The sequence below is a fragment of the Globicephala melas genome, chromosome 3 (assembly GCF_963455315.2).
Source record: "Globicephala melas chromosome 3, mGloMel1.2, whole genome shotgun sequence".
In the NCBI taxonomy this organism is placed as follows: domain Eukaryota; kingdom Metazoa; phylum Chordata; class Mammalia; order Artiodactyla; family Delphinidae; genus Globicephala; species Globicephala melas.
The window spans coordinates 62500688-62522856 of NC_083316.1; the positions used below are offsets into that span (position 1 = coordinate 62500688).

Consider the following 22169-nt stretch of genomic DNA (forward strand, 5'->3'; position numbering starts at 1 on the left):
TATAAATGGAATCATAAAAGATGTAACTTTTTTAATGCTTTTTCCCCCACGGAGTGTAATGTTTTCAAGGTGCATCCATATTGTAGCATGCATCATTACTTAATTTACTTTTTTTGGCCGAATGATACACCACATTTTGTGCATTCATCAGTTGATGAACTTTGGGGTTCTTTCTACTTTTGGAGCTTTACGAATAAAGCTGCTGTGAACATCCATGCGCAAGGTTTTCATTTATCTTGGCGTGAAATGCTATTTAACCTATTGAGGAACTATCAGACTGTTTTCCAAAGCAGCTGTACCATTTACATTCCCACCAGCAATGTACAAAGGATAGAATTTCTCCACATCTTTCTTTACGTTACACTAAACAGTCTTTTATATATATTTTATATATATATATATATATATATATATATATATATATATATATATAAAATAATAATAGCCATCCTGGTGGGTGTGAAGTGGTATCTCGTGGCTTTGATTTGCCTTTCTTTGATGGCATTTATGTCCATTATCTTTCCATGTGCTTATTGGCCACTTATATATTTTCTTTGGAGAAGTGTCTGTTCCGGTCATTTGCCCATTAAAAATTTTTTTGTGTGTGTGGGAGCTGTGCTGCTAGGCTTGCGGGATCCACTGGACTGCCGGGAAACTCCCTAAAATTGGGTTTTTTAAATCACTGAATTGAAAGTGTTCTTTACATATTCCAGATACAAGTCTTATCAAATATATGATTTGCAAATATTTGTTCCCATTCTGTGGCTTGACCACATTGGCTTCTAAATACATTGAGTATGTATGTGTGAAAGTTGTATATTCTCTAGAGAAGAACAAAATGTCATCACTGCTTTTATTCATACAGCTTTATGTAAAATATATTCTATGAATGTGCATATGCATGTCTAACTCTTGTTTAAAAAATAGTGTATGAGGTGATCTGTAATATTTTAAGGGTACGATCTAGAAAAATCTTTTTGTTAATGGATTTTAAATTACGGATTTAGATTTGTTAATGGATTTATTTTTCCCTTACATTTTCTGATTTGCTACTGTTGTTAAAGGAAAAATTAGAACTTGTTCTGAACTTTTCCACACTATTCAGAATCTCTTCACAGATTTCAGCTCCATCTCTCCTTCACCTGAGGCATTTCCACTCTAATCTTCTTTTCTAGTTAGCTTTCTCCTTTATGTTACTAGGTATCTGGAATTTTCTTAAGGTCTTGAACTTTAAAACTTGATATGCTAGCATTTTATTGACTGAAATAGAGTGCCACTGTCTTCATCAGATTGACTAGCTTTATTCTAACCAGGATGAATTGTAATGACAATATAGGGTGCCCAAAAGAGCTGCTGAGGTAAGATTTATAACTATGTGCTATTGCAAGAACATTTCTTACTGGAATTGGTCTCCTATGGTAGAGGAAGGGTGAGGCTGAAATGGGCCAGGGAGTCTGGCATGTTTATCTGTGGGGTCATTTTCCCTGGGGTTATCCTTAATAGTACCTTAATAGTCTGTTTTTGAATGTTCTCGATTGTGTTTGAATTCTTCAGAGGATTTGGTAAAGCTGTCAGTTAGTCATTCTTGCCAGGTTTATGCCTGTTGAATGATACAATATATGCATTGTGCTTTTTATACATATCTGTGATGATGGCTGCACTAGTTTTATTAGCATTAATTTAACATGACCACATGACTCAGGAGAAACAGACCAAATGTGATTTATTAAGCCCATCCCAAACAAATCCCTTGCTTTATAGTACAGTACAACTCTGTGGTTTAAATTATGGGGAGACTTTTGTTCTTTAAAAAAAATGTTGCTATGTCACATCTCCTTAGGTTATTTTAAAAACAAAAACGTCTTCCTGATGTGACAGTGGTATTTGCTATGGTATAATGCTAAACATCAAACAGTTTCTAAAGTAACACTGAAACATTAAATATCACCCAGGCAAGCAAAATTACATTTGACTTAAGAATTTTTTAACCACACTTAGGAGTAAGTACTATTCCTTTTTAACCGAGTCTTGATTATCGTCATTCTCACCTCTTTTAAGCCACAGACTCTTGTCCCTTTATGAATTTGAAAGCTAGGAACACTGTACTCAGAGAAAAATATACATGTTCACACAGTTTTATACACAAATTTAGTAGGTTCTTAAATTATCTGTACACGAGCCTCTGATCCCACATTGTCTGCTGGTGTTCAGTTGCTTCATGGATTTATCCTGTCTGATTAGTTAGTATTCATTTCTAATCATACCTTAATTTCTTGTTCCCTCAAACTAGATATGTCCTTATTTTTATTTTCAATGCAGATGCAGAGTTTGCAGGGCGGTACAGAAGCCATCGCTCAGTTGGATCAATTAGAAGCTGATTATTATGATCTGCAACTTCAGTTGTATGAAGTGCAGTTTGAAATCTTAAAGTGTGAAGAGTTACTGTTGACAGCACAACTGGAAAGCATCAAAAGACTTATATCGGGTATGATGTGTGTCTAATACATAAGTCCACAAAAAGACATTTGAATGAATGATGGAATTTCCCCATGTATTTGTTTGCATACATAGGGAAAATGTACATAGACACCAGTTTTATTTATTCTGTTGAGGTTAAGAAAACTTAATGTAAAGTCAAACAAGTGATTTAGTAGATGTAGCAGTGCAACTATGTTATTCCTTCCTACTTACTTTGTAAGTAACTTGCTTTGTTGCTTCAGCCAGAATCTGTATTCTCAGATTTTTTATTTGGGAAACAAGGTTCTTGGCATTTTATATTGAGCACTTAACTATGTGCCAGACACTGGCACACACATTCCCCCAAAGAGGTATATTTCCTATTTTACAAAGGGGTAATGGCTTTGCCTGAGCTTATAGAATCAGTGAGTGGATCAGAGCCCTGTGCTGTCTGGCTCCATAGCCCATGCTCTTAACCACTACCCCTTGTTGCTGTTTTGTAACAGAAAAGAGAGATGAAGTGGTATACTATGACACTTATGAAAGCATGGAGGCCATGCTGGAGAAGGAAGAGATGGCAGTGTCTGTGCATTTACAGAGAGAAGAGCTACAGAAACTTCAGCAGAAAGCACGCCAGCTGGAGGCAAGACGTGGACGGGTTTCAGCCAAGAAAGCATACCTCAGAAATAAAAAGGTATAATAGTTACATATTAATTGAATATAACCTTAATTTTACATCTTGCTTTTATTCCATTAAGTAATCTTTTATTTATTTATTTTTCCATTACTTAATCTTTGACCCATATCCAATAATTCTAATGCAGTTTGTCACTAATACACATACCTTTTAAAACTGAGTAAGAGTTATATCTTCTCAATACTTGGGCCATTGTATTGACATTATATGGTTGTCTGAGCATTATCCTCTTAAACACATTAGAACAGCCAGTGGTGATATGCTGTTTGCCTCAGCCACCCAAAGGTGACTCTGATCATGACTACAGGATTCCATGTAATGCAATTCCCGGCTCCTTTTTATTTTAAGGAGGCCAGGGATGCTCTACAATTAAGTTGACTGGTTCTGACCTCAGTCTTCAAGGAAATTTTTATTTATATATAAAAGTGTGTACCAATTTAATCTATATTCTTCACTCTTCATTCTTATATTAAACTAAATCTGAGGTAGGAACTCAGCCCTGTAGATTCTGCCCATTTACACCGCAGCCTCTGATCTGCTGTGACCTATCACAGCACACAGCCAAGGGTCTCTGAATGGTCTTACCCCCTGTCCTCCCCTTTCCCTGCCCCCAGACCCCCAAATCCAACGGCTTAGGTGACAGAACTGCAGAGGGAAGGAGGAATGACAAAAGAAGGCTGGAAAGAGAGGAACTTGGAAACACTGTTCTGAGAAGAACGATCAATCATACTTTACCAAAGATCAGAATGACTCTCTTTGTAACAGCACCCTACGTTCCTTGTGGTCTGCATGTCAGCATCCCCAGGGTCACAGGCTCCGTGGTTAACCTGGCACCCACAATAGAATTTCATACCCGGGGTAGTTCTCTGGCTATAAGTAAATCATGCCCTGCTTCTCCTCTTGAAAGAACAAAGACGGTCTCTGGCTATGCCATGAGGACTTGAGGTCTATGCTTTGTGATTAAACTTTTCAGGAAGAATAATAGAAATAACATTGTTCTTCATGTATGTTATCTTCTTTTATTCTCCCAGTAGCCAAAAAGCATTCTGATACTTGATTTGGTGGCAAACCCAGACCTGAACATTTTTTTGTCCTACTTACTTTGACTATTCATCTGTTTTCACTGCAAAAACATCAGTAATACTTATTATGGGGTGTTGTGTCAGATCCTGCTGGAGTTACTAGGCAATAGATGGTGTATGCAACATATCACCTTTCTAAAATTAAAAAAAATTAATTTTGAAACACATCTGAGTTCTGTTCTTGATAAGGAATTGTAGACTTGTATCCTCATTTTATAACCAGAGGAACTAAGGCTTCCAGTCGTTAAATAAATTACCTAAGGCAAAGCAGCTAGTATGGGTCAAAGCAGGATACTATCCTAGGTCTGTGTGACTTGGAAGCCTGAGCCATTATATCACTATATCATGCCACTTCTCCCCCTTGGAGACTGCCTTGGACAGGTTCGATCTGTGATCGATACTTGTTAGGCAGTAGAGTCAACACAGTGTGGGTAAAGATAGGAAGGAGATAAAAGAGCTGCTTTAAAATACAGCTTCCTGGCCTGAAAGGTTATTCATGTATGACTTAACGAGGTTATAAGAGTAATCTTTTGGTATAGCTTTGAGAGTGTTGGAAACTGTTTATCTGGAGGACTTCTCCAGAAGGACCCAGAGAAAATGAAGACTTAGCATGGTGCCACTAGGAAGTTGCCAGATGATAGGGTATGTGTAAAGAGCACATGTCTCTTAATATTATTTTCATGTAAATCTGTAGCATACGATTATTGTACTTTCTAGTCTTTAAGGTCTCTTTTTAGCTCTGAAGTCTGTGATCAGAAGATTCAGATTTCATGATATTGTTTAAACCAATCCGGGCAAAATCATGTTCTTTAATTCATCAGAAAGCACTTAAGAAACAGAGTTTAAGTCAAGCGTTATGTGTCCTTTTTTTGCTCAGACTAGTTTAAAGAGTACAATAATACTTAGAATCTTCTGGCCACAGTCTTCAGATTTGAAAGAGACTTTTGAGACTATCTAGGTACACCCCCCTTCCACTCTACCATGCCCCATTCCTCCCCTTCCAAAAAAAGGGAGAAATCAGGAATTCTACAGATGTTAAGTAGTTTAATAAAAGAATCTTTTAAGATCCTAATTATTTGGCTTATGCTGCTTCCATATTCCGGATGAGAAACCAGAGGTAGCTTACTTGATATTTTGCTGTGTAGGTATATGTTAAGATTAAAATTTAATTTATCAAATTGAATTAGATTTTGAGTCTTTCAAGTTTCACTTATATTAAAACACATTTCATGTATTTATAGGAAATTTGTATTGCAAAACACAATGAAAAATTCCAACAGCGCCTTCGGAGTGAAGATGAATATAGAACCCACCACACAGTACAACTAGTAAGTTTGCACTCTGAAAGACTTAGAATAAAACTTCGAATTTTACATATCTCAAAGTGAATAAAATCTGTAGAGAATAAGAAAATGTTATAGCTAGATGTTAGCATTAAGTCACTGTTCAGCCATTCCTCAGTGTCCATAGGGAAATTGGTTCCAGGACACCTGCCCTTCCAACTCCCTCAACCTCCCCACCAAAATCTGTGGATGCTCCAGTCCCTTATATAAAATAGCCTTGTACTTGCATGTAACTTGTGCACATCCTCCTGTATTCTTCATCTCTAGATTACATGTAATACCTTATATAATGTAAATGCTATGTAAGTAGTTGCCAGTAGGCAAATTCTTCAAATTTTGCTTTTTGGAACCTTCTGTGGGTTTTTTGCCCCCTGAGTATTTTCAATCCGAGGTTGTTTGAACCCAAGGATGTGGAACCCACAGGTTCAGAGGCCCAATTGTGTATATACTTCCTTATAGCACAGCTTCCTCTACCAGTGCAGTACCACACAAGAGTGGTATATTTGTTACAGTCTGAACCAACATTGGCACATCATTACCACCCAAAGTCCACAGTTCATCCTTTGTTCTGTACATTCTATTGTTTTTGCTAAATATATAATGACATGAATCCACCATTATAGTATCATATAGAATATTTTCACTGCCCTAAAAATTCCCTGTGCTCCACCTTTTCATACTCCTCTCTCCACAAACTCATGGCAACCACTGATCTTTTGTTTTGCCTTTCCCCCTAACGTTTAATTGGAACCCTATATGTAGCTGTTTCATATTGGCTTATGTAACTTGTAATTTGCACTTAAGGTTCCTCTTTGTATTTGCATGGCATGGTAGATTATTTCTTAGCACTGAACAATATTCCATTGTCTGGATATACCAGTTTATTTGTCCATTCACCTGGTGAAGACATCTTGCTTCCAAGTTTTGACACTTAAGAATAAAGCTGATAATATGGGAAGGTTTTTGTGTGCACATTAAGTTTTCAGCTCTTTTGGGTAAAATAGCAAAGAGCGTGATTGCTGGATCTTATGGGAAGAGTATGCTTACCTTGTAGGAAACTGCCAAACTGTCTTCCAAAGTGGCTACACCATTTTACGTTCTCACTAGCAATGAATTTAGAGTTCCGTGTGCTCCACATCCTCCATTTAATGTTGTCAGTGTTTTGGAATTTAGCCATTCTAATAAGTGTGTAGTGGTACCTCATAGTTGTTTTAGTTTGCAGTTCCCTGATGGTGTAGGATGTTGGGCATGTTCTCACAAGGCTTATCTACTGTCTGTACCTCTTCTTTAGTAAGTGTTAGATATTTTGTTCATTTTTAATAAGGTTATTTATTTTCTTATTGTGGATAATAGCCCCTTTCAGATATATCTGTTGCAAATACTTGCTCCTAATCTGTGGCTTGCCTTTTCATTCTTTGACATTATCTCAAAGAGCAGTGTTTTTTTTTTTTGTTTTAATATTATTTTTTTTATACAGCAGGTTCTTACAAGTCATCTGTTTTATACATATTGATGTATATATGTCAATCCCAATCTCCCAATTCATCCCCCCCACGTGCCGCTTTCCCCGCTTGGTGTCCATACGTTTGTTCTTTACACCTATGTCTCTGTTTTTGCCTTGCAAACTGGTTCATCTGTACCATTTTTCTAGATTCCACATATATGCGTTAACATACGATATTTGTTTTTCTCTTTCTGACTTACCGCACTCTGTATGACAGTCTCTAGGTACATCCGCATCTCTACAAATGACCCAATTTCGTTCCTTTTTATGGCTGAGTAATAGTTCCTTGTATATATATACCACAACTTCTTTTTTTTTTTTTTAACATCTTTATTGGAGTATAATTGCTTTACAATGGTGTGTTAGTTCCTGCTGTATAACAAAGTGAATCAGTTATACATGTGTTCCCATATCTCTTCCCTCTTGCATCTCCTTCCCTCCCACCCTCCCTATCCTACCCCTCTAGGTGGTCACAAACCGCCTAGCTGACCTCCCTGTGCTATGCGGCTGCTTCCCACTAGCTATCTATTTTACATTTGGTAGTGTATATATGTCCATGCCACTCTCTCACTTCGTCCCAGCTTACCCTTCCCCCTCCCCATATCCTCAACTCCATGTTCTAATAGGTCTGTGTCTTTATTGGTGTCTTACCCCTAGGTTCTTCATGACATTTTTTTTCTTAGATTCCTTCTATATGTGTTAGCATATAGTATTTGTTTTTCTCTTTCTGACTTACTTCACTCTGTGTGACAGAGTCTAGGTCTATCCACCTCACCACAAATAACTCAATTGCGTTTCTTTTTAATGGCTGAGTAATATTCCATTGTATATATGTACCACAACTTCTTTATCCATTCATCTGTCGATGGGCATTTAGGTTGCTTCCATGACCTGGCTGTTGTAAATAGTGCTGCAATGAATATTGGGGTGCATGTGCTTTTTTGAATTATGGTTTTCTCTGGGTATATGCCCAGTATATGCTGGGTCATATGGTAATTCTATTTTTAGTTTCTTTTTTTTTTTTTATTATTATTATTATTCCTTTTTTTTTTAATTATTTTTTTTTTTATTTTTAGTTTCTTAAGGAACCTCCATACTGTTCTCCATAGTGGCTGTATCCATTTACATTCCCACCAGCAGTGCAAGAGGGTTTCCTTTTCTCCACACCCTCTCCAGCATTTGTTGTTTGTAGATTTTCTGATGATGCCCATTCTAACTGGTGTGAGGTGATATCTCATTGTAGTTTTGATTTGCATTTCTCTAATAATTAGTGATGTTGAGCAGCTTTTCATGTGCCTCTTGGCCATCTGTATGTCTTCTTTGTAGAGAGGTCTGTTTAGGTCTTCTGCCCACCCCCCCCTTTTTTTTTTTGCGGTACGTGGGCCTCTCACTGTTGTGGCCTCTCCTGTTGCGGAGCACAGGCTCTGGACACGCAGGCTCAGCGGCCGTGGCTCATGGTCCCAGCCGCTCCGCGGCATGTGGGATCCTCGCGGACCGGGGCATGAACCTGTGTCTCCTGCATCAGCAGGTGGACTCTCAACCACTGCACCACCAGGGAAGCCCTGCCCATTTTTTGATTGGGTTTGTTTTTTTAATATTGAGCTGCATGAACTACTTGTATATTTTGAAGATTAATCCTTTGTCCGTTGATTCGTTTGCAAATATTTTCTCCCATTCTGAGGGTTGTCTTTTTATCTTGTTTGTAGTTTCCTTTGCTGTGCAAAAGCTTTGAAGTTTCATTAGGTACCATTTGTTTATTTTTGTTTTTATTTCCATTACTCTAGGAGGTGGGTCAAAAAAGATCTTGCTGTGATTTTTGTCAAAGGGTGTTCTTCCTATGTTTTCCTCTAGGAGTTTTATAGTGTCTGGTCTTACATTTAGGTCTTTAATCCATTTTGAGTTTATTTTTGTGTATGGTGTCAGAGAGTGTTCTAATTTCATTCTTTTACATGTAGCTGTCCAGTTTTCCCAGGACCACTTAAGAGGCTGTCTTTTCTCCATTGTATATCCTTACCTCCTTTGTCATAGATTAGTTGACCATAGGTGCATGGGTTTATCACTGGGCTTTCTGTCCTGTTCCATTGATGTATATATCTGTTTTTGTGCCAGTACCATATTGTCTTGATTACTGTAGCTTTGTAGTATAGTCTGAAGTCAGGGAGTCTGATTCCTCCAGCTCCGTTTTCTCCCCTCAAGATTGCTTTGGTTATTTGGGGTCTTCTGTGTCTCCATACATTTTAAGATTTTTTTGTTCTATTTCTGTAAAAAGTGCCATTGGTAATTTGATAGGGATTGCACTGAATTTGTAGATTGCTTTGGGTAGTATAGTCATTTTCACAATATTGATTCTTCCAATCCACGAACATGATACATCTCTCCATCTGTTTGTGTCATCTTTGATTTCTTTCATCAGTGTCTTATAGTTTCCTGAGTACAGGTCTTTTACCTTCTTAGGTAGGTTTATTCCTAGGTATTTTATTCTTTTTGTTGCAGTGGTGAATGGGATTGTTTCCTTAATTTCTCTTTCTGATCTTTTGTTGTTAGCATATAGGAATGCAAGAGATTTCTGTGCATTAATTTTGTATCCTGCAACTTTATACCATATTCATTGATTAGCTCTAGTAGTCTTCTGGTGGCATCTTTAGGATTCGTTATGTATAGTATCATGTCATCTGCAAACAGTGACAGTGTTACTTCTTCTTTTCCAGTTTGTATTCCTTTTATTTCTTTTTCTTCTCTGATTGCCGTGGCTAGGACTTCCAAAACTGTGTTGAATAATAGTGGTGAGAGTGGACATCCTTGTCTCATTCCTGATGTTAGAGGAAATGCTTTCAGTTTTTCACCATTGAGAATGATGTTTGTTGCGGGTTTGTCATATATGGTCTTTCTTATGTTGAGGTAGGTTCCCTCTGTGCCCACTTTCTGGAGAGTTTTTATCATAAAATGGTGTTCAGTTTTGTCAGAAGCTTTTTCTGCATCTGTTGAGATGATCATATACTTTTTATTCTTCCATTTGTTAATATGGTGTATCACATTGATTGACTTGTGTATATTGGAGAATCCTTGCATCCTGGGGATAAATCCCACTTGATCATGGTGTATGATCCTTTTAATTTGTTGTTGGATTCTGTTTGCTAGTATTTTGTTCAGGACTTTTGCATCTATATTCATCAGTGATATTGGTCTGTAATTTTCTTTTTTTGTAGTATCTTCGTCTGGTTTTGGTATCAGGGTGATGGTGGCCTTGTAGAATGAGTTTGGGAGTGTTCCTTCCTCTGCAATTTTTTGGAAGAGTTTGAGAAGGATGGGTGTTAGCTCTTCTCTAAATATTTGATAGAATTCACCTGTGAAGCCATCTGGTCCTGGGCTTTTGTTTGTTGGAAGATTTTTAATCACAGTTTCAATTTCATTAGTTGTGATTGGTCTGTTCATATTTTCTATTTCTTCCTTGTTCAGTCTTGGAAGGTTATACCTTTCTAAGAATTTGTTCATTTCTTCCAGGTTGTCTGTTTTGTTGGCATAGAGTTGCTTGTAGTAGTCTCCTAGGATGCTTTGTATTTCTGTGGTGTCTGTTGTAACTTCTCCTTTTTCATTTCTAATTTTATTGATTTGAATCCTCTCTTTTTCTTGATGAGTCTGGCTAAAGGCTTATAAATTTTGTTTATCTTCTCAAAGAACCAGCTTTTAGTTTTATTGATCTTTGCTATTGTTTTCTTTGTTTCTGTTTCATTTATTTCTGATGTGATCTTTATGATTTCTTTCCTTCTACTAACTTTGGGTTTGTTTGTTCTTCTTTCTCTAGGTGTAAGGTTAGATTGTTTGACATTTTTCTTGTTTCTTAAGGTAGGATTGTATTGCTATAAACTTTCCTCTTAGAACTGCTTTTACTGCATCCCATAGGTTTTGGATCATTGCGTTTTCATTGTCATTTGTCCCTAGGTATTTTTTGATTTCCTGTTGACTTCTTCAGTGATCTCTTGGTTATTTAGTAACGTATTGTTTAGCCTCCGTGTGTTTGTGTTTTTTACGGTTTTTTCCCTGTAATTTATTTCTAATCTCATAGCATTGTGGTCGGAAACGATGCTTGATATGATTTCAGTTTTCTTATATTTACCAAGGCTTGATTTGTGACCCAAGATGTGATCTGTCCTGGAGAGTGTTCTGTATACACTTGAGAAGAAAGTGTAATCTGTTATCAGATGGAATGTCCTATAAATATCAATTAAATCTATCTGGTCTGTTGTGTCATTTAAAGCTTGTGTTTCCTTATTAAGTTTCTGTCTGGATGCTCTGTCCATTGGTGTAAGTGAGGTGTTAAAGTCCCCCACTATTGTTGTGTTACTGTTGATTTCCTCTTTTATAGCTGTTAGCATTTTCCTTATGTATTGAGGTGTTCCTATGTTGAGTGCATATATATTTATAATTGTTATATCTTCTTTTTGGATTGATCCCTTGATCATTATGTAGTGTCCTTCCTTGTCTCTTGTAATAGTCTTTATTTTAAAGTCTATTTTATCTGATATGAGTATTGCTGCTCCAGCTTTCTTTTGATTTCCATTTGCATGGTATATCTTTTTCCATCCCCTCACTTTCAGTCTGTATGTGTCCCTAGGTCTGAAGTGGGTCTCTTTGTAGACAGCATATATATGGGTCTTGTCTTTGTATCCATTCAGCCAGCCTATGTCTTTTGGTTGGAGCATTTAATCCATTCACATTTAAGGTAATTATCGATACATATGTTCATATTACCATTTTCTTAATTGTTTTGGGTTCGTTTTATAGGTCCTTTTCTTGTTTTTCCCACTTAGAGAAGTTCCTTTAGCATTTTTTGTAGAGCTGGTTTGGTGGTGCTAGATTCTCTTAGCTTTTGTTTGTCTGTAAAGCTTTTGATTTCTCCATCAAATCTGAATGAGATCTTTTCTGGGTAGAGTAATCTTGGGTTGTAAGTTCTTCCCTTTCATTACTTTAAATATATCATGCCACTCCCTCTGGCCTGTAGTGTTTCTGCTGAGAAATCAGCTGTTAAGCTTATGGGATTCCCTTGTATGTTATTTGTCGTTTTTCCCTTGTATCTTTTAATAATTTTTCTTTGTCTTTAATTTTTGTCAATTTGATTACTATGTGTCTCGGCGTGTTTTCCCTTGGATTTATCCTGCCTGGGACTCGTTGTGCTTCCTGGACTTGGGTGGCTGTTTCCTTTCCCATGTTAGGGAAGTTTTCGACTATGATCTCTTCAAATATTTCCTCGGGTTCTTTCTCTCTCTCTCCTCCTTCTGGGACCCCTATAATGAGAATGTTGGTGCATTTAATGTTGCCCCAGAGGTCTCTTAGGCTGTCTTCATTTCTTTTCATTCTTTTTTCTTTATTCTGTTCTGTGGCAGTGAATTCTACCATTCTGTCTCCCAGGTCAGTTATCCGTTCTTCTCCCTCAGTTACTCTGCTATTGATTCCTTCTAGTGTATTTTTCATTTCAGTTTTTGTATTCTCTGTTTGTTCTTTAATTCTTCTAGGTCTTCATTAAATATTTGTTGCATCTTCTCGATCTTTGCCTCCATTCTTTTTCTGAGGTCCTGGATCATCTTCACTATCATTATTCTGAATTCTTTTTCTGGGAGGTTGCCTATCTCCACTTCATTTAGTTGATTTTCTGGGGTTTTATCTTGTTCCTTCATCTGGTACATAGCCCTCTGCCTTTTCATTTTGTGTATCTTCTGTGAATGTGGTTTTCGTTCCACAGGCTGCAGGATTATAGTTCTTCTTGCTTCTGCTGTCTGCCCTCTCGATAATTGATATGTTAATAGTATTGAGTCTTCCTATACATGAACAAGGAATATGTCTTTATTTAGTTCTTCTTTGGTTTCTTTTCTAAGAGTTATAGCTTGCTTCATTGATCTTGTTCACATTTTATTAGATTTATAGCTAAATTTATCTATCTGCTTTTTGGGGTGTGGTAATGTAAATAGTTTTGTAGGGGTAATATAAAAGGTTCATAATTCCAGTGTTTCATTGCTGTTACATTAGAAAGCAGTTGGCTTTTATATGTCATCCCTGTACCTTGCAGTCTTGTTATAATTGTGTATTAGTTCTAGTAGCTTTTTTGGTGGTTCTTTGAGATTTTCTACATAGACAATCAGGTCTTATGCAAATAAAGGCAGTTTAGTTATTTTGTAGCAGTCTGTATACCTTTTATTTGCTCTTCTTATTGTGTCAGCTAGGATTTCCAGTAGGGTGTTGAAAAAGAGTGGTGAGGGCTTCCCTGGTGGCGCAGTGGTTGAGAGTCCGCCTGCCGATGCAGGGGATACAGGTTCGTGCCCCGGTCCAGGAAGATCCCACATGCCGTGGAGCGGCTGGGCCCGTGAGCCATGGCCGCTGAGCCTGCACGTCTGGAGCCTGTTATTCTGCAACTGGAGAGGCCACGGCAGTGAGAGGCCCAAGTACCGCCAAAAAAAAAAAAAAGAAAAAGAGTGATAAGAGGAGACTTCTTTGTCTTTTCCTGGTCTTAAGAAGGCTTCTAATTTGTTGTGATTAAGAATGACGTTAGCTGCTGTAGGGGTTTTGATGTTATCCTTCAAGCTCATATCGGCACATATTAGCTAAAACTCTTGAATTTTAACACGTAAGAGTAGCCAAACTACCAGTAAACTGTAAGATTCATCTGAAATCAACAGCAAATTTATTGTATTTTTATTGTTCAGTACCGTTTTCATGGGCCAGGAACTGCTCTGTAAGGAAAGTCAGACTGTGGGCCAGCTTAAGAGTTAAATGAATAAGAATGCCTCCTACTCTCACCGTCGGCACCTGCGCTGTCAGCTTGTGATTAAACTCCACACTTAGAATGCATTCCTTATTGCGTGAAGATCTTGGATTCTGATAAAATGCCAATATTTTTATGGATGGAGGAACTAATTAGCCTTTTAGAATGAATGAGTATCAAATCCTTTCTCAGAGTTTTACGTGGCAAAGTTGAGTAAAAAGAGGAAATTGATATTTGGGGGAATCTGAAAGATGAATGTCATTTGCCTTATAATTTTACCTACTGCCGACTTTGGGTGGAATACCTCACTGTAGGAGAATGAATCTATTAATCATCAATTCTTAACATGCAAAGCTAGAGGAAAATGAAAGTTGGCTTAGATCAAATGTGGTGTTTTAAACCACCTTTGTCACACACACAAGTGTACAGCTCATAAGTTTTAATTTTCACTAGATGAACATATGCATACAGCTAGCACCAGCTTGTTAAACAATGTTAACAGAAACTCAAAGCCCCTTGTGTCACCATCTAGCATCATCTAGTAAGTATTCCCTACCCACCCTCCACCACCCCCTGCCCCCGCCGTCACAAAAGGGTAAATTATCTTCGTTAAATAACTTTCCCCTAGCTAGCCAGAGGGGGCCTGTTACTCACTAGGCTCTTAAATACAATACTGTGCTCTATGAAAAGTCCATACAAACCCATCAGTTCATGCCTGAACATGTCTGAAACTTTCTCTTTCCATTTGGGATCTTTTAGATAATAGTATGATCTGACTCTGGTTATACCAGCTATACCAACAAAATGATTGATCAGTTTTATTTCTGAACTTCACATTCAGCTATTTGTATATTATGTTTAGAGATGCAGATTCACAGTTTGAAAATGCTGAATATCTCTTAGACAACTAATTTCTTCCTCAAGTACTAAGCACTATATTCATTCGATAATACACTCTAAGTATAGAAAAATCTCTTCATCTCTGAGCCAGTGCCACTCGATAGGCCTTAGAAGACCCTTTGTCCCTGAGTATCCCATGGCATGTATCCCAGCGTGGGAAAGTACAAGCTCACTCCCAATTCCAGGTGGTTACCAGTTGTAAATATGAGACTTTTTCAGTTCCTTCCTTTTGTTGGCTCAGCTGTGTGAATGGAACTGAGTATGCAGTAGGAGTGAGGAGTTGGGATAAGTTCTTGCCTCACTGTGTCCTTGAGCCATTCTGGGCTTTCCTCTATAAAGGACAGAATCCACATGGGACCTTTATTTCTTTTAATGAAGAGCTCAGGTCATATCTTCTTTAATTTCCCATCTGGAAACCTTTAGGATTGTATATAGCAATCTGGGATTGTTACTGAGAGATACATGACTTTTTATCTACTAATAAATGGCCTTTGCGACTCTCTTAAGACTCCCCAGGTGAGAGCTCTCTAAAGGGAAAAGGTCTTCTTGACCTGCCATAAGAAGAGATGGAAGAATGTTCATGTTTACTCACCCTTGGCACCCCCCTGCACCCTGACCATAAGTTCCATGGGCTGATTTATATACAAAGGATTCAACCCACCTCACCAAGAGAAAGTGGAACCAGTCTGTATTGTATGTGATAGTTACATCTCTCTGGGGACGTGGTTGGCCATCGTGGCACTCTTCAGTGCATTCCCTAATTGGTAACTACCTGTCACCTGACCCTCAGCAGTGAGGTTGTCAGAAGCACTACTCCCACTCTTTATCCACCTGCCAAGAATTCCGCTTTCTTTCCTTTAGAAAGAGCAATTCGTATTTAACTTGGCCAACATTGGGTGGGTGGTGATACTGTTAATCCAGTTTGGGAATACAAAATCAAAGAGGTTTGGGATTGGGGAATGGGAAGGAAAAAAATTGAATGAGGTATTAAAACACACACTTAGATTTGTGGCAAGAGGAACAGGTTCAGTAATAGTAGACATTATCTACAGAACATCAGGCTTAACCCATATATAATATCTAAATTACCGACCAAGTGGTTATTTTTTGTTTTTAAGGTCAACTATTTGAGTTAGCAGAATATAGCAGTTACAAGTATTGCATAATAAAATTGTTTAAGCCAGAACCCCAAAGATGAAACATTTTTCAGTTCAGAGAAAATATTTACAGAGTAAACGTCTTTTAATTGGTAGGTCATGCAGAAAGTGAAACAACAATATAATTTCAATTAAAACTGATAGTGTTTCATGCCACAGAACATTGCTTAATACATCATTCTTTGGAGTAATCCAGCTTACATATTGGGAGAACTCTCTTTTTTTCTATTAATGATAAAATATAATGGGACACATTGTAATAGAATTACTTTTTTTTTTTTTTTACCAGAAAAGAGAAAAATTACATGATGAAGAAGAAAGAAAAAGTGCCTGGGTTAGCCAAGAAAGACAGAGAACACTGGATAGACTTCGAACCTTTAAACAGGTAGTAAAAGTATGGTCAATTTATTATTTTTCATTGCTTTTTAAACAGAGGTACATATATACTTCTATTGTAAGATTTCTTTTATGAGAAAAACTTGATTTTCCCTTTATTATCCAGAAAACAATTTTAGTTATGGCAGTCCTTGGCTTACCACTTCAGTGATAGAAGAGGAATGGTCAGGGCCTCTGGGAAGCCTGGATTCATTAGTTCACAACTGACTATCCAGTTTAAGCATCAACTTGTTATTAATTCTGTGTACATCAACACTGTGGTGTAATAATAGGACCAATGGCAGAATTAAAGGGTGGATCAACACACGTGAGAAATGCTTCAGCAGTTCTCTTGCCAGGCTTATCCATGACTCTGGACACTGATATCACAGCAGCTAAGCATTTCCTTGGAATGTGCTTAAACTAGGTAGTTCTGGTTCTCAGCAGCACTCAAGAGCCTTACTTCTACTCTTTATTCTGAGGGGTCTCCTTACAGGTGAAGGGAGCTTTTGATCAAGTGAAAGAGTGGGGGTGGGTGGGAATGGGGTCCTTAACACAAGGATAAGCTTTGTGTTAAGAAAATGTCGTCTGCCAAATGCGTTAATGCTAGGTTTTACCATAGTAAAAGAATGAGAGTTCTGTGTATCAGTACTCCAAAAAATTTTATTCATTCTCCTTCTATTCTATCATAAAATGCATATATTGTTTTCAGAGCTTTAAAAAAATGCCATGTTACCCTTTGAAGAACATTAATGTTTTAATTTTTTATCTGTAAGCATTTGAAAATACATGTAAGAATCTAAGAACAGTTTTTTAGCTTTCTGCCTACCAATAGCATATATATATTTGACATCATTTGTTTTTTATTTTACACTGCTACTATTTTCCCATTTAAATTAGTACTTTTTATTCACTAAGGATCTTTCTTTAATCATATGGTAATTCTGAACAGTTGACCTCTTAAGTGGATAAGAGGGGAGAAGGATTTGATGATAAGCAAATAATAAAGAATTTGGTGATAATTATTTGTAAGGTATTACATTTTGGTATTTTGGTTTTCAGTATATTTTCCCTGAAAAATCACAAAAGCTCTAAAATAAAATCTTGCATTGGAGGGAGAAAATAAACAGCCATTTGTTCATAAATTGTAATCTAACCAGTTATAATAACTTCTGATTTCTTAGAGATACCCAGGCCAGGTCATACTTAAATCAACCAGATTGCGACTGGCTCACGCAAGAAGAAGAAGTGCAGCCAGTCCCGTGTCCTGTGAAGACCAGTGTGACCCTCTGCCAGGAGCGCTACAGGTAGAAGAGAAAAGTGAGGGAGTGGAGGAAGGAAGGGGCAAGCTCGGGTCATCACAGACAACAGAAGCCCAAAGCCTCACACAGCTTGAAGACAATTCAGCACAACTTGAAGCTACTTCGTTACCTCCCGGTGGTGTTACCTCTGAACCGCCTCCCGCCGCATCTCCTCCACTTCTGAGTAAGATTGACCCTAAACCAGGTTCTGCCACAGCAGATCCACTCCCCCCACCTCTTCCTCCAGCACCTCCCCCGCCACCTCCTCCTCCCCCACCACCACCGCCTCTGCCTGTCGGTAAGGACGGCGCCCCAGAGACACTGGACGAAGGTCTGCCTAGAGTGGAGGGGAACGAGAAGAGGATCCCAGAGTCAGCTAGTGCCCCCTCAGCACACCTCTTCGACAGCAGCCAGCTCGTCAGTGCCAGGAAGAAGCTCAAAAAGACTGCTGAAGGTTTGCAGAGGAAGAGAGGTGAGTTAAAAAAAGATTTTTGAGTTCATCTGTTGACTGAGGCATGTAGTTAAAGGACGGTTTATTTCCTAGGACATTACAAAGCTTTAAACATTTTATTTTTGGACATTATTTGATAGCAAACAGGTTTTCAGGGTCTCAGCATGGCAGAATTCTTACCAACCCATGTTTGCACATGTGTACAGACACAAATATCGTACAGACCTGCTTGAGCTCTTAGCGATGCTTTTTAAATTATATCTTTTGACTTGATCTATTTGGTAACATGTATTATGTGGCTCCTTTTGTGTTACAGTACGATTTTAAATCTCATAAATACAAGAAAAGGGAAGCTGTCTGGTCAGGAGAACATTGGCAAAACCATGTAACATTTGGCTACATATTTATTGAGGACCCTGGCATATCTTTTATAAAGAAGCAAAGAATAGGGAGTAATATGTATAATTTATTGCATGTCAGATATGCCTTAATAAAGATGTTTTTGAAACAGCAAATAATTTTGGCCCTTAGGAGCTTTAGCATTCACGGAGAGAACATTTTATTTGTATATTACATTTTAATCTGAGAGACCATCCTATAAAATATTTCTTACCATAGCCCAAGTAGAATTTCATATGTAAAGCAGTTATTAAAAAAAAAACACACACACACACACAGTCACCATAATGAACCAGAATTTAATTTTTTAAAATTAAATGTGCAGTCCAGTCACTGTCTGGATTTGATTGGACTTTTGCATTATGGAAACTCTTTAGGAGTCTCACCCATAATAATACTAAAGATCACCCCCCAGCCCCCAGTCTGCTCACTTCTCTCACATGAGAAATGATAGGAATACCAGTAATGCCTGACATGGAATTTGGGTCTTGGGATTTTTTTAAACAAGCATCATTAGTATCCCCTGTGTTCTGGCAATGTTGTGTCCACGCTTCATGGTCCCTTCTCTAGATACGTTCTTAGCATCCTGGGCTATCACAGTCCTAAAGTCTGGAGGTTATACAGTTCCTGACTCTAAGTGCAATCATAATTGTTCTCTTTCATTTTCTAAAGTGAGCTCACCCATGGATGAGGTGCTAGCTTCCTTGAAGCGTGGTAGTTTTCATCTGAGAAAGGTTGAACAGCGAACTCTGCCTCCTTTTCCTGATGAAGATGATAATAATATCTTGGCACAAATAAGGAAGGGGGTAAAATTGAAGAAGGTACAGAAGGAAGTCTTGAGAGAATCCTTCACGCTTCTGCCCGACACGGACCCTCTAACACGGAGCATCCATGAAGCTCTTAGAAGAATCAAAGAAGCATCCCCTGAGTCAGAGGATGACGAGGAGGCTTTGCCTTGCACAGACTGGGAAAACTAACAAGTAAATGGTCTTACTTTTCTTCAGTAGTGTTCCAGTAATACAGCTTTTGTATTGGATGATGAGGTCTGTTATACGTCATTGAATCTGAGGTTCATTATTTATTATACAGCTCAGTTATAGCCTGGATCATAACTTCAGGTTTTACTTCTGTAGTTTCTGGAAACATAACAAAAAAAGTACAGAGATGTTCCTGTGTAAATGCTGTGTTTTTTTATATCCTGCTCATTAAAATTTTCTCTAGTACGAGCTATATCCCAAGTAAAAAGGATAGTCTTATTCTAGTAAAGTGACAGTCTTATTCTAGCTTTAAAAAAACAGAAAAGGTTTTTTCTAACTTAGGTATTTCAGTTGCAAACTGTTATGCGTATTGAATTTTGATGTTTTGTTAGCTGCCCACAAGGGAATCTAGAAAAGTCATTGCATTGTCGGATTATTTAGCTTTCTAAGCCTTTAAAGTTTATCATTTAGGGCTTATTGTAATTACTGCATTGTCTAGATAAAATGGCAGCCGACATAATATACATACCTTATTGAGTACCCTGTGGGAATTGGTACACATTGGGCATTCTCCCAAGGTAATACAGAGCTGTCCCCCACTACGCTTTAATAAGCTAATTTATATAGTTATGTGGCACAAATTATGCTAAATACATAGAATTGGTAAAGATAACACATGCTATAAATCAAATAGTATATCAAATTGCTGAGGACCATAACTGAAATATTATTTGTGCAAAATATAAAGTATGCAAATATATTCTATTAATCATTATGCTCTCTTGATGGAATATGTTTCTATGGGCTTTACAAAAGGGGGAAGTAGGTGGGAGTAGGTAAAGGAAGAATCACTGTGCCTGATCTTAAGAACTACCAGGGGGAGCTTACTAAAAATGCATATTCATGGCCTTCACTCCCAGAGATTCTGAAAGAGTAGAACTGATATATATGTAGGCATACATCTGGATTTTAAAGACTTATTACAAAAAGGTAAAACAAAACCCAGAAACTGTGTCATTAGTTTTTAAAATATTGATTAAATGTTGGAAGATACTCTTTTGGATATATCAAAATATTACTAAAAGCAGTTTTTACCCTTTTGGGCATGGGTCCATCAGGAAAATGTGCCAATTCCACACTCCCCAACTCCACCCCTCCCCACCAGCATCTGCACTGTAGCTTAACAAAGAGCATGAAGAATCTTGATAAGTGGTTGGGTGTTAACTTTAATGTGCTCTAACCAACATTTGATAGTAACACCGTCTGCCATGGCCATGGGTCTTGGGACTGTTGGCACCCTTTTTTCCTGTTAGTTGTAGAGGCCTTAATTATCGGTCACTTACTGTTTTTGGATCCCCAAATAATTTCAAACTATTTGTGCTTGTACATATGTACACCATGCTTTGTAGAGGAATGTAAATGTGTCCACTCAAGTGTGTGAGTGTGTCTAGAGACTCGGGTGTGCCTGACTGGGAACCTTTCCCACACTGGATGACTGTAGATTGTGTCCCACTTCACAGTGCTTGCTACCTCTTGCCTTGTCCCCTTCAGCATGTAGCTTCTCAGTAAACCCCTAAACCTATGCCAGAAGCTACCATGTTGGCACTGATTAGGTAATCCCAGTGCTGGACTGTCACATAAGCATGCATTTCGTATATTCAAGTAGCTGGGATGTTACTTATAGCTTTTGGCTGCTAATTTAACCTTATGTCAGGTGTTAAGAATATGTCCATAATGAATACCGCTCTGAAAATCGCCTAAAACCTGCCCTTTTTTTGGCTGATTGTTCATGGCTGGTGTATGTAGTATAATGTTGAGAGGAACAATGAAATACTGCCAGAAAATGCATGAACTGGGATAGTGGCAAAGTCACTAAAGACTAAATGTGTCCCACACCAGAAGCAAACCACAGACTAGTTGTGATCCCTACCAGTTGAGCAGCCATTGATAAAGGGCTATATATCACTGCCTGTGTGTGGTCTTAGGGAGTCTTTTTTTTTTTTTAATATTTTAATTTATTTGGCTGTGCTGGGTCTTAGTTGCAGCATGTGGGATCTTTTTAGCTGCGGCATGCAGGCTCTTAGTTGTGGCATGCGGGATCTAGTTCCCTGACCAGAGGTTGAGCCCGGGCCCCCTGCACTGGGAGCGTGGAGTCTTAACCACCGAACCACCAGGGAAGTCCCTAGGAAGTCATTTTTAAAGGCTCTGAACTTTTAGACACTTTTCTACAGATGGCTAAAAAGGCTGTAATTTGTATTTCCTATTAATTGGTTTCTTTCTTATAGATTCAAAATAATTAATTACATACTTGTTTTTGAAGAACTAATTTCTTAAAACTTCATGAAATAAAAACTGAAGGTCCTGGACATGTTCAGCTTCATCCTCCTCTAAAAACTCATCTCAGACCTAGCCATAGGTAATAGTATCTTTGAAGGGTTTTTCTAAACATAAGGGAATATATATAATTGTATAGACTTTTTATTATTTCTAACTTGTTTCCTGTGGGGTCCTTCTTAAACTCATGAGTAACTATAATGATGGTGTCCAATAGAAATATAATGTGAGCCACATTAAAAAAGTTAAAAGTGATGGGTGAAATTGATTCTAGTAATATTTTACTAAATGATATATCCAAAAGAGTATCTTGTCAATATCTTTACTTTTTTGGGGGGTACTGAGTCTTCAAAATCCAATGAGTATTTTACACTTACTAGTAGCACCACCTCAGTTTGGATGCCAAGTATTCATTGGTTACATTGAATAGTCATACCA

General features: G+C 37.8%; 1 protein-coding gene across 1 annotated transcript in view; it reads left to right on the plus strand.

Moving 5' to 3' along the window:
* Positions 1–22169, plus strand: part of JMY (junction mediating and regulatory protein, p53 cofactor) — a 78695-nt gene that overhangs the window by 45573 nt on the left and 10953 nt on the right. Inside the window, exons 5-10 of the mRNA XM_030846541.2 lie at positions 2320–2485; positions 2964–3151; positions 5478–5564; positions 16184–16279; positions 17454–18042; positions 19093–19400. Of these exons, the coding sequence (XP_030702401.1) occupies positions 2320–2485; positions 2964–3151; positions 5478–5564; positions 16184–16279; positions 17454–18042; positions 19093–19397 (1431 nt within the window). The 3' untranslated portion in view covers positions 19398–19400. The remainder of the gene's footprint in view (positions 1–2319; positions 2486–2963; positions 3152–5477; positions 5565–16183; positions 16280–17453; positions 18043–19092; positions 19401–22169) is intronic.